This window comes from Megascapheus bottae, chromosome 11, assembly GCF_031878675.1.
Source record: "Megascapheus bottae isolate mThoBot1 chromosome 11, mThoBot2.hap1, whole genome shotgun sequence".
NCBI lineage: Eukaryota > Metazoa > Chordata > Mammalia > Rodentia > Geomyidae > Megascapheus > Megascapheus bottae.
In genome coordinates this window covers 29,878,587-29,892,306 of record NC_143519.1, presented here as the reverse complement: position 1 = coordinate 29,892,306, position 13,720 = coordinate 29,878,587, and the positions used below count along the sequence as shown (strand labels likewise).

The window sequence follows — 13,720 nt, the reverse complement described above, 5'->3', positions numbered from 1 at the left end:
CCAAGGACAGTGCTCAGGCCCTGAGCTCAAGCCCAGGACTGGCAAAAAAAAAAGAACAGAGTGGCGGCTAATGATTTTATTGCTAATTTCCAGGGGGAAGACTTGAAAGCTACATTTTACTTGTGTCTTCAACAGAAGCAATTCTCAATGTCTGTTCTAGTCTTACGAATGTATACATAATTCCATAAAATTTCTGCTTATTTTCATCTGCACCATTAGTAAATGTATGTGTTATACATGAAAACATCTGCCTATTGTTTTGTAAGGAAAACTACATAGTAAAGAAAAAATATAAAGTGTAATTTTATGAACTTCATATCGATGCATATATTCCTGTTTCCAACTATAATGTAACTAGGTTTTAGAAATTTAAAACCTATAACAAATTAGCATAATATAATAAATATCCATGAATCATCCAATGTCAACATCTATCATTTTATAGTGATTAATCTACTCTATCATATAGAAATGATAATGAGCATTATTATTATAAAAAATTACTATTTTGCTCAAATATGACTCCCTGCTCCTTCTGGTTAAAAGACATAACACTGACCATTAGTCTATGTGAGTCAACACTTCGGTTTGAATATTGGAATATATTGAATCCTTTTCCATGAGTAATTAGATACAAAGAATGAATACTTCTTAAATGAGGCTTGAAAGGTGCATTTTCTTTCCTAGCTTTAGTACTTTCTTTGTCTTCTCCCATTTGGCAACTCTCCCAGTGCTATTGCACAGGATTAAGAATCACTGTTTGAGTACCTAGGTATATTGGATGAAGTTCTAGCTAAAAGCAATTTAGCTTAACCATTACAGTAAAGAGTATACCGCAAAACAATTCTCTCTCTCTCTCTCCCTCTCTCCCTCTCTCCCTCTCCCCCCCCCCCTCTCTCTCTCTCTCTCTCTCTCTCTCTCTCTCTCATTTTCTTTTTCTATGATTGGAAAATTCAGCTGTGATCTTCCATGTTTTAGGCTCAGGAGAAAGAAGAATATAGATGAATTTTTTCTCTTGTATAAACTAGATTATAGATTTTCTTTAGTAACATCAGAAGAAAGTACAGTTAATGGTCCTTGGATCTGATTCAAGTGTTCAGAATATCTAGACTCTCTTGACAACTCAATAAATGAAAAGATGATGTTTTCTAATATAATTATTTCTAGCAATAAATTTCCCATAGAATCTTCACGAATTTACCATGGATTATTGAGTATATGCTGAAATTAGTGTCAGGACATAAACATAAGTTACTTTACATGTAAAATTTACTTAATAATGTATTATTCCTTGTGTGACACCAAATACAGAAGCATTAATTGGGCATATGTGAAATCTATAATTGCTGCTATGACAATGGTTGTGTTTATAATATGATTTTGCTGTATGTGCTTTTCACTAGATTGGGGCTGAATATAGACACAGAATGAATGATAAAAAAAATATCATGTGTAGCTAAACTCTCACCTTGCTCATGTATCTCCTTACTCAACCCTAAAAGCTGGTTGAATATTTGAATATTTTTAAATTCCTTATTCAATTAGAGTAGTACTCAAACATTAATCAACTTCTAAACTCATGTCACTTTGATATGTTGTATATGCTTCTAAAATATTTCATCATTTCTAGCTATAAGGAAAACAATACAATATCATCGCAGACAAATATAAATTAGTTACCTGTAATTGTATATATTATTACCAGTTTGAAGATATTTCTACAAAATATCTTTGATAAACTCTGAAGCCATTTCTTAAAATAATCTACAATAGTATCTAAAATGTGAATATTTCTGTCTTGATTTTGATACATGCAGAAAGAAAACATCCAAATACTCTCACATATTCCCAGAAAGTTTATTAAAACCCAAATTTGATGGGGCTGGGAGTTTGGCCTAGTTATAGAGTGCTTGCCTATCATGCAGGAAGACCCGGGTTCCATTCCTCGGTACCAGATACATAGAAAAAAGCCAGAAATGGTGCTGTGTCTTAAGTGGTAGAGCTCTAGCCTTGACAAATCTCAAGGCCAGTGCTCAGGCCTTGAGTTCAAGGCCTAGAAGAGAAAAAAAAAGAAACACCTAATTTGATTCTTTTATTCAATACAAACGTATTGATTCATTTACAAACGTAAAATAACTATATAAATGCTATCTATCCCAATTTTTCCTAATTTAGTAGAATTTTAGCTTAATGGAACCAGCTAGATATTACACTGACTGTCTAAATATCAAGAAGAAAAAAATATTTGCAAGCTCTCCTAAATTTAACAAATGAAAGTTGATTTCTTTGGGCATAGTGTACCTAGATACATGAAGTAAAAAATTATGCTTATTTATTTCTTATATAACCAGGATGTAGGACATTAAATAGCAAACCTAGAGCTGATGTGGGGCTAGTGAGTTCTTTCTAAATGGTTGCTTGGAGTAGACAGAAAGATCTTCTGAAAGAATATGTAAATTTAGCTTCACAGGTATAATATTTGCTCATGTAGCTAAGGCTACCTATACTTGAGTCCCAGAGATAATGAAACAACTGCAATCCGATGGATGGAAAGGACGAAGTGCATCTAAAATACACCACATACCACCCGAGACAGAAAGGGCAATTTAAAATTGTAGAAGCTGAAAAACAGCAAAGATGGATTACCAGAATGAAATTAGTTAAGAAAAGTTATTTTACACTTTTTTACTTCCTCTTGATATTCCCACTTCAATCATAAAAATGCCAGGGGCACTTTAATGTCTGAAGCAGTAGGAGCTAAAAAGCTAGAGAAGTGAGGAAAAGTCACTTCTACTTCATTATCCATGTGAGTCAGCTGATTTGAAGCAAATTTAAGATGAGTTTTAAAAAGAACAAGGAAGCACATTTGCTCATTCACTTTGTAGACTGGATGTTTCATTATGATTATTAGTTAGCGGTTAGACTACTGGATGTTATCTGAGCTTTATGTTCAGTTTTCATTTCCCTGCAAAATTGGGAGGAAAGTAGAAAGATTTCTCACATAATCCAAGCCCTCAAACATACAAAGACTTTCTCAGACTCTATCAACAACCCACACCAGGAAAGAATTGTGAATTTGAATAAAATAGACACTATACCCATTATTATTGGTTAGACACTAATGCATTATAGATTATTTAGTTAGCATTTTTATATAATTGGACTGAGTTATTTCATTTATTCATTGATTCATGCATTCATTCATTCACTCTTTCGACAAAACCATTGTAGATGTTATGCATGATTTCTTCCAAGGCCACATAATTATGGTATACTTGAATTAAGCAAGGATTAATGAAGTGGGAATATGAGCTTAGACGAAATTCATCTCACTCCACTCTGCATATAGATAAAAATAAATCAGCCACTCGCGATGGCTCTCGCCTGTAATCCTAGCTATTCAGGAGGTTGGGATCTGAGGATCAAAGTTCAAAGCCAGCCAGGGCACAAAAGGACCTGAGTCTCTGATCTCAAATTCACCTCTAGAAAACGGAAAGTGGGGCTTGGCTCAATGGTAGGGCAGTAGCCTTGAGCTGAAGAGCTCAGGGACAGTGCCCAGGCTGAGTTCAAACCCCATGAGTCACTCAAAAAAACCACAAATAGATGATTTTTTAATGGGTCACAATGAATGCCTGTTCTTTTCACATTGAGCTTCTTCACTATTTAAACATTTTGTTTCTTTAAAGGACTCAAAATAGCATTCTTCATGACAATTACACATATATAGGTAATCGCATTGGAATGGACGACTATATTTTAAATTTTACGTTATCTGTCTTCTACTATATGTTTTCAAGTTGGGATTATCTTTGATATCAGAATAACTTGGGACAAAGACCTTTGATTGAATTTGTTACCATCTCTGCTCTTTCATATTTTATAAACTAAAGATGTAAAAACACCTTACACGATCAATTTCAAAGAATGTCATATTAGTAAAAAGAAATAAAATCAGCAGCAAAAAACATTCATCCATTTAATTTTATCACAGTATTACTGTTTCAGGGTTGAGTGGAGAGCAAACCCAAGTCAACAAGATCTGGACGTTTAGATGGGGACTCACCGGAGTTGGGGTCAGAGTTCCCGTCTGCTTCAGTCCTCTTGTCCGGAGAGGCCTGGTCGTAGAATTCGTCCTGTGGCTGAACCAGAGGAAGAGGGTGTGAGATCAGGGTTCCACTACCCACTGGCTCGTGGTCGCCAAGACCACTGTCACTGCAGCTTTCCTGGGAGCCATCGGGGAGGTGAAAGGTAACACGACGCTGCGACTACAAAGAAGACCACAGGACATGCGGATTAACACTCGTTCCTCCTCCCGAGCAAATTTCAGGCGCAGCAGACAACAAAATCAAATCTTTCCACGATTGATACAGTGGAAAACCAAAACAGATAACACGAAAAGCAAAGCTAAGAACAACCAATCTCCATTTGTTGTTTGTTGGGTAATATCCAATTGACGAAATATCAAGAAACATTTCAGTCTTGAATAATTGAAAGCGAATAATTTACTAAAAAACTAATAGGATATTTATACCAGTCATCAAAAATAAACAAAAGCAAACTAATAAGAATAAACTATAATAATAAAGAAATATGCATAAAGCTTAATGGATACAACTATAAAGCAATATTCTATTTCATTTGAATGATTAGAAACTGCTTACTAAATATGTTTTTTTGCCAGTCCTGGGCTTAGGCTCAGTTCTTGAGGACTGTCCTTGAACTTTCTCAAGGCTAGCACTCTACCACTTGAGCCTCAGCACCACTTCCGGCTTTTTTCTATGTATGTGGGGTACCGAGGAATCGAACCCTGGTCTTCGTGCATGCTAGGCAAGCACTCTACCACTAGGCCAAACTCCCGGCTGCTTACTAAATATTTTATGGTAATTTTCTAACTAAGATATTTCCTGCAGTGGATCTCTATTTTATTGAAAAGGGGTCTCTAAATCAATATTGCAGAAATTAATGAGAACTAGTATTTCAAATGATCTAGTCTGTGAATTTGGATCAATATACATGGAAAGAAGCAAATAAAAAATTAGAACTAGTGGAAAATTAAGTTATTTTACCTATTAGCACAGATATTTCTACTGGTCTTTGCTTTTGGAAATTATAGAACATTTCAATTGAAAGGTGATTAGAATATTACTTTACTATGTATTTGTACAATACCATTCTCAGAAGTGAGCTAAAGCATTGTCATGGTTACTGCAATAACTACCAAGTTCTTGAAGGAAACCTGTACTACAACATATTCCTAAGATTCATTTTCTTTGCAGCTGGTGAAGTCCATGAAATAAGAATCCATAAGAATCTTAATAGCTATGTGGGGTGAACACTTAGGCCTTAGAAAAATACATGAGACATGTATATTTGTCCTAAAGTACTGAACTTACTTTCATTCTGTCTTAATGGCTAACTGTCTTACAATATCATTTCCATATTAGACTACTTTTATTCAGTGGTAATGGCATTAATATTAGATAAACAATGCATAACATAAAAAGGTGTAATAGACACATTCCCTAAAACCTAACATTGGTATTTTTCAAGAGACAATTCACAAGTTGCCTTCAATTCACAGAAATAGCAATGTAGTTAGAAGCAAATGTGGCAGTTCTACCACAACTCGCTAAATGTGCTTTTATAGACAGAATAGTGCAGAACCTATTTTCTTTGAGTCACTGGTTCAAATCCAGCTCAGTGTCATAATGGAGAAGAGCTTGTCCCACTTTATTGCTAGCCAATGACCTGTATGAAATGAGTTAACAGTTCAGTACATTTTTAATGAACTGACACCAACATCACATAAACTATAATCATAAATGGTGCTAATTGTGTCTCTCGTAGCACATTTCACCTTCACGCACAACTCTTTGAAGCACCATTCCCCTCTCAAAGGTTTTTGCCACGTACCTAAGTGAGGGCTAGAGAAAGGACAAGCCAAATTTGAAATGTATTTCTCCCTGTGTAATAAATTTGGCCTCATTTTTAATTGTTCCATGTTTTATTTCTCATAAATTTTACCCCATAGAAAAGATCCCTGTTTCTAAAAAAAAATCCCTCGATCTATATTAATAGTCTTCTGTTGTAGCATCAGTTCTAAGAACAATGATCACATTTTTCTCTTATACATGACTACCAGACATGACTTTAAAGTGAATAATCTCCAGCTAAAAAGTTGAGAAGTTATCTCTCGTGTTGTCTTCTGAAGGATCATTCTTGGTTAACTCTCAACTGAGTGTAAAAGAAGCAACATTAAAAAAATGCTAATGAAACAGATGTTTCTTTCATCTTATAAATCATTTACAGAAGCCTTGTAAGCCAGTGAGAGTTATTATTTTATTATAGATGAGGAACATTATATTTGTGGAAAGTATTGTAAGCATACTTATTTTAATTATAATGAATTTTTTTCATAAGAAACAGCATATGTGCACCACTGTCTATGCCTCCAGGCAACACTTTTTGGGTGTGAACTTTAGAGCAGGTGTTATTGAGAGTCTTCTGTATGCAGAGTACATGGATTGCACTGAGAACAAGAAAGAAAATATTCCTAAAAATGTTGCAAAGACAGCTTATTAGATTCCAACTCACAAATATTAAACTGTGATGCTTTTACTTTATTACTGAGAATAAGAAATGCATGGAAATTCAATGTAATTTTTTTGCAATGAGATACTAAAAACTAGATTGATATAATGTTTAAACTGCTGTAGCTTATGGAATTATTTCTTAATTCATTTGACACAAAAAGTTGGAGACTTAATTGGCAGAATCACTCACACTTTACGCTGATGTATGTGAACTAAGAATTCCCATATGAAGGCTATAGTATGAAATGAGTTGATCAGGAAAATCCATCTTTAGCTTATCAGCACAATGGTTGATGTAAGTAGAAGAATGAATTATCAAAGGAAATGGAAGAAGAGAATCTGAATAAGTTGAAATGCTGATGCATCAGGAGCAGAGCAACAGCACACAACAGACATGGTTACCCTTAAGAATTCAACAGCGCTTGCTTAGATTGATTGGAAGGAACCAGATGAGAAGGCAGTGTAATCTACTGATTTGGTGCTTTTGATTCATAGAGATGGCCCAGTTCAAGGTATTTATATCTATGAATGAGTTCCTGGCTATGGAAAAAAGAGAGTATTGTTGTATTCTGAGAACAGAAATAAATAAAATAGAAAATGTTTCTGGTGTACAATATTTGATATAGCATATGTCTCACTAAATAGAAGGTGGCCATAATCTGGTAACATTAAAGCTTCATTTCTTTAATGACTGTCTTGTTAATGCTCAGGAAGTTCTCTATGGTTGATAGGGCAACAGAATATTGTTCTGGAAGAAAAATATGTGAAACAATCCTGACTAACATTGTGCTTGCAGTTTTGCTTAGGGCCTATTCTCTGATGACTCTGCTAGATGAGAATGTAGGATAGGAGAACAGTCTAGAATGCATAGTTTGTCCTCTGAGAGAGGGAAAGATTGCCCATTATCCATAATTGTCTATATATACAGAGAGAGAAAGGATGGTGAAGTCATTATTTACTGCCTCTGAAAATGTTGTTCCTTGGCTTACCCTTATGGAAATACAATTCAATCTGAGTTATAAATTTTGTCAAACCCTGCCTAGCTGCCTCGGAACACAAACTACCCTGAGACTACTTGAGATTTTCCAGAGCCTGGACACTTACATTTGGTTTTCCAAAATCTATTGCTTACCCAATAAATTTTCTCCCCTGGAGAACATCGTCATTATTATTATTATTATTGGCACGGCTTGGTTAATGGTTGAATGTCACATTTGTTTACCTGATTTATCACTGATAGTTTAGCTCCAGATCCTGACTGCCCAGAGAAAGAATAAGATGGAAAATGTCACTATCTAGGCTGATTTACACTGTTTTCCATCAGAGCTTCTCATGTGAATTCTGACAGAGAATGAACAAGCTAAAAGTACCACCAATGCATACATGGTTATGTCAAGGATTATGCAGCTCTTAAGGGGCCAGGAAGGAAGGAGAGTTATTTGAGAACCTCTTCCAATAGCATTTTATATAAAAACATAAAAATACACAGTGTCTGAGCTCTCTAGACAAAATGTTTGTTTTTTTTTTTTGTTTGTTCGATTGTTTTACACTTTAACCCAGAGCTGGTTAGTTGATTAGATTTCTTGGTTTTTTGTTTGTTTTTTGGTTTTGCTTTTGTTTTTTGTGGGGTTGAACTGTCCCTGAGGTCTTCAGCTCAAGGCTACCTCCTTATCCTTGAGTCAAGCCACATTTCCCATTTTCTAGAGATTAATTGGATAAGAGTCTCAGGTCCTTTTGTGCCTGAACTGGCTTTGAATCTTTATCCTCAGATCTCAGCCTCCTTGGAAGCTAGGATTACCGGCGTGAGAGCCACTGTGCCCAGCTTGGTTAGTTCTTTTTAAAGATACATTTTTATTGTCTTTAAGTAATCTTTACAAAGTATTTGTGATTCACCAAAGAAGTTTATGAATTCAGTGCATCTTGATCAAGGTCACTCTCTGCCAATATTCTCATCCATTTGTAACCAAGCCACCCCATTCATAACTTTTTCCCCACATTTTCACCTCCCTTAGCCCCCTCTCTACCCTCATATTTTTTACTTCAGTGGTATATACAATAAATTCCTGGCCTGCATTCTTCCTGTAAATGCTTTTCATTCTTTTATTCCACTGCTTTTGGCCCCACTTCCTCACTTGTAAGTACCCATTTCATGCTATCCTTAGAGCCTATTACACTTCAGTTAATTCATTTGCAACCCCTTGCTTACCACCCAGTGGGTTTATTTGTGCATTTATAGGCACATTCCAGCTACCACAAATGAAGGGAACTATATAGCCTTTTTCTCTGAGTCTGGTTTACTTCACTTAATATCTTTTTTTCCAAAGTCTTTCCATTTCCTTTTATTTTATTTTATTATTTTTACCAGTTCTGAGGCTTGAGCCTGGCACTGTCTTTGGGCTTTCTCACAGCTAAGGCTGTACTACTTGAGCCACAGCATCACTTCTGGCTGTTTTTCCCTATGTATGTGGTCAGGAAGACTCAAACTCTTCATGCATGCTAGACTGGCACTATATCACTAGGCCCCATTCCTGGCTCCACCTATTTCCTTTTAAATGGTACACATCATGCTTTCTGATGGATGAGTAGAATTCCATTGTGTATATATACCTCATTTTCTTTATTCATTTGTTTTTTAGGGGCATCTTGGCTGACTCATGCTTTTTAGAGCTAGTTAATTTTTAGGCCATTGTTTTTCTGATGCAAGTTAACGTTGTTCAGGCTGGTCTTCAAATTGAAATCCTCTTATTTCTTTATAGGATTTCAGTAGCTAGGATTACAGGAATGTGTAAAACCCATTATATTTTCTTCTTGCAGTTTATTAGAGTGTAGATAACAGGAAATTCAAAATGTCTAGAGAGGAGAGACTTGCAATGAGTGCAGTTCTTTAAGAGTGACTAAACAAATGAATCACCTAAGAACTCCCAATAAAGACTTGAACATTTCCCTTGTGTAGTTCTTGCTGGTATAGAACAGCATTTATCAATGAATGACTCATGTTTAAGTACACAATTAATTTCAGACCTATTGTCTAGGGGAATTCCCATTTTCAAAAATTAGTCATAAGGCTCAGTATTTCTTTACATGCTTGGGCCACAGTACCACTTCTGGCTTTTTCTACGTATGTAGTACCAAGGAATTGAACCCCGGTGTTCATACATGCTAGGAAGCACTCTACCACTAGGTCAAACTCTCTCAGCCCTAAGGAACTGTTTTCTTTCAGAAAAATAGTATTATCAACTTTCATTCTAGTTTCAAAAACTTCACTAAAATAATGTTTCAAAATGTAAAATTAAATGGAGACTGTTCAATTTGTAAACACTGAATAAGAAAACACACTCCTAAACTTAATGGTGTATGCAAATTTCTACGCTACAAAAATGTTTAACTCAATATTTTGTACAATGACTTTAGTGTTACAAAGATAGTCATTCTCTTAAAAAATACAATGTTTCTAACAGTCTTCAGGAAGTAGTAAAGTATTTGTAAAACCTTTGAATATACCTTCAGTGCCTAAGTTTTAAATATTTGAAATGAATACAAAACAGGAATCTTTGTTCCATATGTTTCCCTCTATGGAACAATAAAGGGAAAGAATGAGTTCTGAATTGGCTTCTCTCTTGGGTTTAAAATCTCCTCACCCTTAGGCTTTGCTTGAGTCCAAAACATGGAATTAATTTTTTTCTTCATTGTTAATTATTCTGCTTCTTATATTCTTCCTTAGTTCCTGCTCTCTTAAATATCTTCAGCCTATTTTTCACAGCTAAATGTTGCCCAGTAGGAATGCAGTACTTTATCTGAACATACAAAATACAAAATGACTACATTAAACAGGACCAGCTGTTTCTCAATCTACAAGTAGAATTTTTGCCTCTATAAATTATATGTACAGAAATATAGGAGAAAATACTCAGCAAGAGATTTTCCAGTTTAGTTTCCAACTACAAACAAATCCATGTGACAAAACAATTTACCCTTATCATATTTACAAATTAGTAACCATGATACTTATATCAATTTAATTAGGAATTATATTAAATTACCACAGTTATTAAATAAGTATATAAGTCATTGATATGGCATGTAGTCTTAAAATACTGGGACTTGTCACTGGTCTGTAATAAGTCATTGCAAAAATGTGTATCAGTGAACTCAATACTGACAACAGAAATGAAGCTGAATTCTGTATCTGGCTTTCAACAATCTACCTAGTTTAAGTGAAATTAATAAAAGAAGTAGTGACAAGCTCTCTAGAATTTCTCTTGTTTATACACAATGCAAAATGGAATGTGTTAATCCAAAGCAGGCAACATATTTAAGTTGCATGATAGCATTTAAGAGTTTGTCTCAGTTTTATAATATAATTATTCTTAGCTGCTTGATTCAGAAACAAGCAGGAAGCATACAAACACATTTTAATTTTCCTTCATGTATTACTGAACCAGTCCAATAACAGAATTGCCTAAAAGTTAGTCCATATCAGAGAATGAAATACCATGCAGCACTAAAATAAAGTTCTCTCTGAGTATAGTCCCCAATAAATACAAGGTTGTTTCAAAAGTCCAAATAAAGGATTCTTAATTGGATCCTGAAAGATGTTTTTTTGTCATATGTTGTACTTTGATTTTATATTTAACTTTGTTTATCTTATTTTCATAGGATGTAGATAATAAAATTTTCTCACTTTTAGAGATAATTGTTAAATCTTTCAGATATCTTTAATAGGATAAATATTTAATAGTGTGAAAATAAAATCCAGAAGTATTTGTCTGAGAATGCTTAAATTGATGTGGGTAATTTTTGATGTGGGAAGTAAAGTATGTTAAACAGATTTGTGAATAAGTAGAGTTTAGTGATATGTTAGCCTAATCAAATGGCAAAATACTTGTTTAAGACTACTTTATTGACTGCAGAATTAATCCTAAACAAAATTTTAGTACAATGTGATAAAAATGTTTTAAATTAACAGAAAATTTACAAAACATATATTCTATTACACTAAGCATTAGCTAACACTCTAGCTATGCCATCACAGTGATACATCACTAGTGATACATCACTAGTGATACCACTAGTTTTAAAGGTTTTCTGCAGCTATAGTTTGACCTGATTCTTTATCCTGTAGAGTATTTCGGAAAGGCTCAAGGTAACATCATTTTGCCTTTAATGAAATTATCAAAACTATGTTTTTACTCATGAAGAATAGCAATTTTTTGTGTGCTAGTTCTGGGACTAGAAATCAGACTCTGGGCACTATCCCTGAGCTTCTTTTACTCAAGGTTAGTTAGCATTATAATATTTGAGCCATGACACTATGTCTGAATTAATGGTACTTTCTGAGATATAAGAATCTCACAAACTTTCTTTTGGTATTAGTATTTTGATTAGCAAGGATTACAGATGTGAGCCACTGGTGCATGGCAGCAATAGAGTTTTGTTTTTTTTAAAGAGTAGTAGAAAGTCCCTCTTTATTATAAAATAAGATGTCCTGTTTTCTTAAGGTTATATACTTAGATCTTGAAAAATGTGGGTGTCCAAAATATTCTGATGAATGTCAACTGTAAGTATAAATAGGAAAAAAGGAAATTTGAAAGATGGCACTTATTCTCATGTATAATTTCTGTTCCTTATTGTAAGGATCAGTCTTTACTTCTTCTTATACACAGAATGCTCTTTTGAGAATGATAACTTCAGTAATAATAATGAAACAATAAGGTCTGTAACACTTATGGGATGATGGTGACTGGAGTTGGAAATACAGAAATGTCAGTAAAATCAATGATCTACCATCGCAGCAGAAATATTTCGCAGTGACATTTGATAGTGAAATAATCTATAAATAATTTATAAATTATTAATAAACATCAATTGATAGAATGTAAAACTCTCATGTCTTGGTAATCTAGAAGAACTCATGTTTTATGCCTCTGCTGCTTTGAAAATTGTACATAACTACTTATCTACTCTGCTAGAATCAGAATCCCATTTGGAATAAACACAAGCCAGCCTTTCTATCTCTTTTCTTTTAGGTATAAGAGTCTTTGTTCTGAACAATCTAAGTAGCTGGACCTTATTTCAAAAAGGGAAAAAGAAAGAATCCAACTGTTATTGTAGGCAGTCACTGTGACTTTGAGCCTGGTATTTGAACGAAAAAAATTACTCCTACATGGCAGTGATTATCGCTACTTGCCCTGTGGCTTTTCAGTCTTTCCTTTGAAAACTACTGAGCCACCAATCTGTTATTTGTATACCGAGGATAATTTGTTTTCCCTGAATACAAATGCAGAATTGAAATGTATATCAAGAATTTTATTTTATTTTATCTTACTTTGTGAGTCATGGGGCTTGAACTGTGGACCTGGTCTCTGTCCCTGAGCTCTTCAGCTCAAGGCTATTGCATGACCCTTTTAGCCACAACCTTATTTACCGATTTCTAATGATTGATTGGAGATAATAAACTCATGCTCCGGCTGAGAGTTTAGCCTAGTGGTAGAGTACTTGCCTAGCATGCATACAGACCCGGGTTCGAATCCTTGGTACTACGTACACAGAAAAAGCTGGAAGTGGTGAAGTGGCTCAAGAGGCAGAGTGCTAACCTTGAGAAAAGCTCAAGGACAGTGCTCAGACCCTGAGTTCAAGCCCGGCAACTAGCAAAAAAAAAAACCATCATGCTCTTTAGTGCCCGCTCTGGCTTTGAACTATGATTCTCAAATCTCAGCCTTTTGAGTAGGTAGAATTACCGGTGTGAGACACAGCGCCCAGCTCCATATTAAGAATTTCTACATGGAAGAGCTGTGTAAATGTAGATTGTATCTACGAAGTAATGAAATGTGCCCAGCTACAGGTGCCTGTCTACAGATAACACTCTCACGCACAGGGTAACCCGGTGTGAACATGGCATTGCAGAAGGTCAGATAGCAAAATTTAGTCACCCTTTATGTGTCTAAGATTCAACAAATATGAGCAGAAACTCCTCCTAACTTTGTTAATCATGAAAAGGTAGCTTCAGAATAAAAAGGACAGCATAAAATTCATGACAAACAGGGTTAGCAGGAAGAAGATTTAACATATAGGAGAATTTATTCTATGCATGAAAATTTAAGAACAATAAATCATCTAATTTTGAATGG

General features: G+C 34.7%; 1 protein-coding gene across 5 annotated transcripts in view; it reads right to left on the bottom strand.

The window, feature by feature from the left end:
* Positions 1-13,720, bottom strand: part of Pcdh9 (protocadherin 9) — an 832,893-nt gene that overhangs the window by 278,597 nt on the left and 540,576 nt on the right. For 3 of the 5 annotated variants that reach the window (XM_090342050.1, XM_090342051.1, XM_090342053.1), the window contains one exon: positions 4,064-4,265. In XM_090342050.1, coding sequence (XP_090198176.1) covers positions 4,064-4,265 — 202 coding nt within the window. The remainder of the gene's footprint in view (positions 1-4,063; positions 4,266-13,720) is intronic. The other 2 variants (XM_090342054.1, XM_090342055.1) reach the window with 1 other exon arrangement.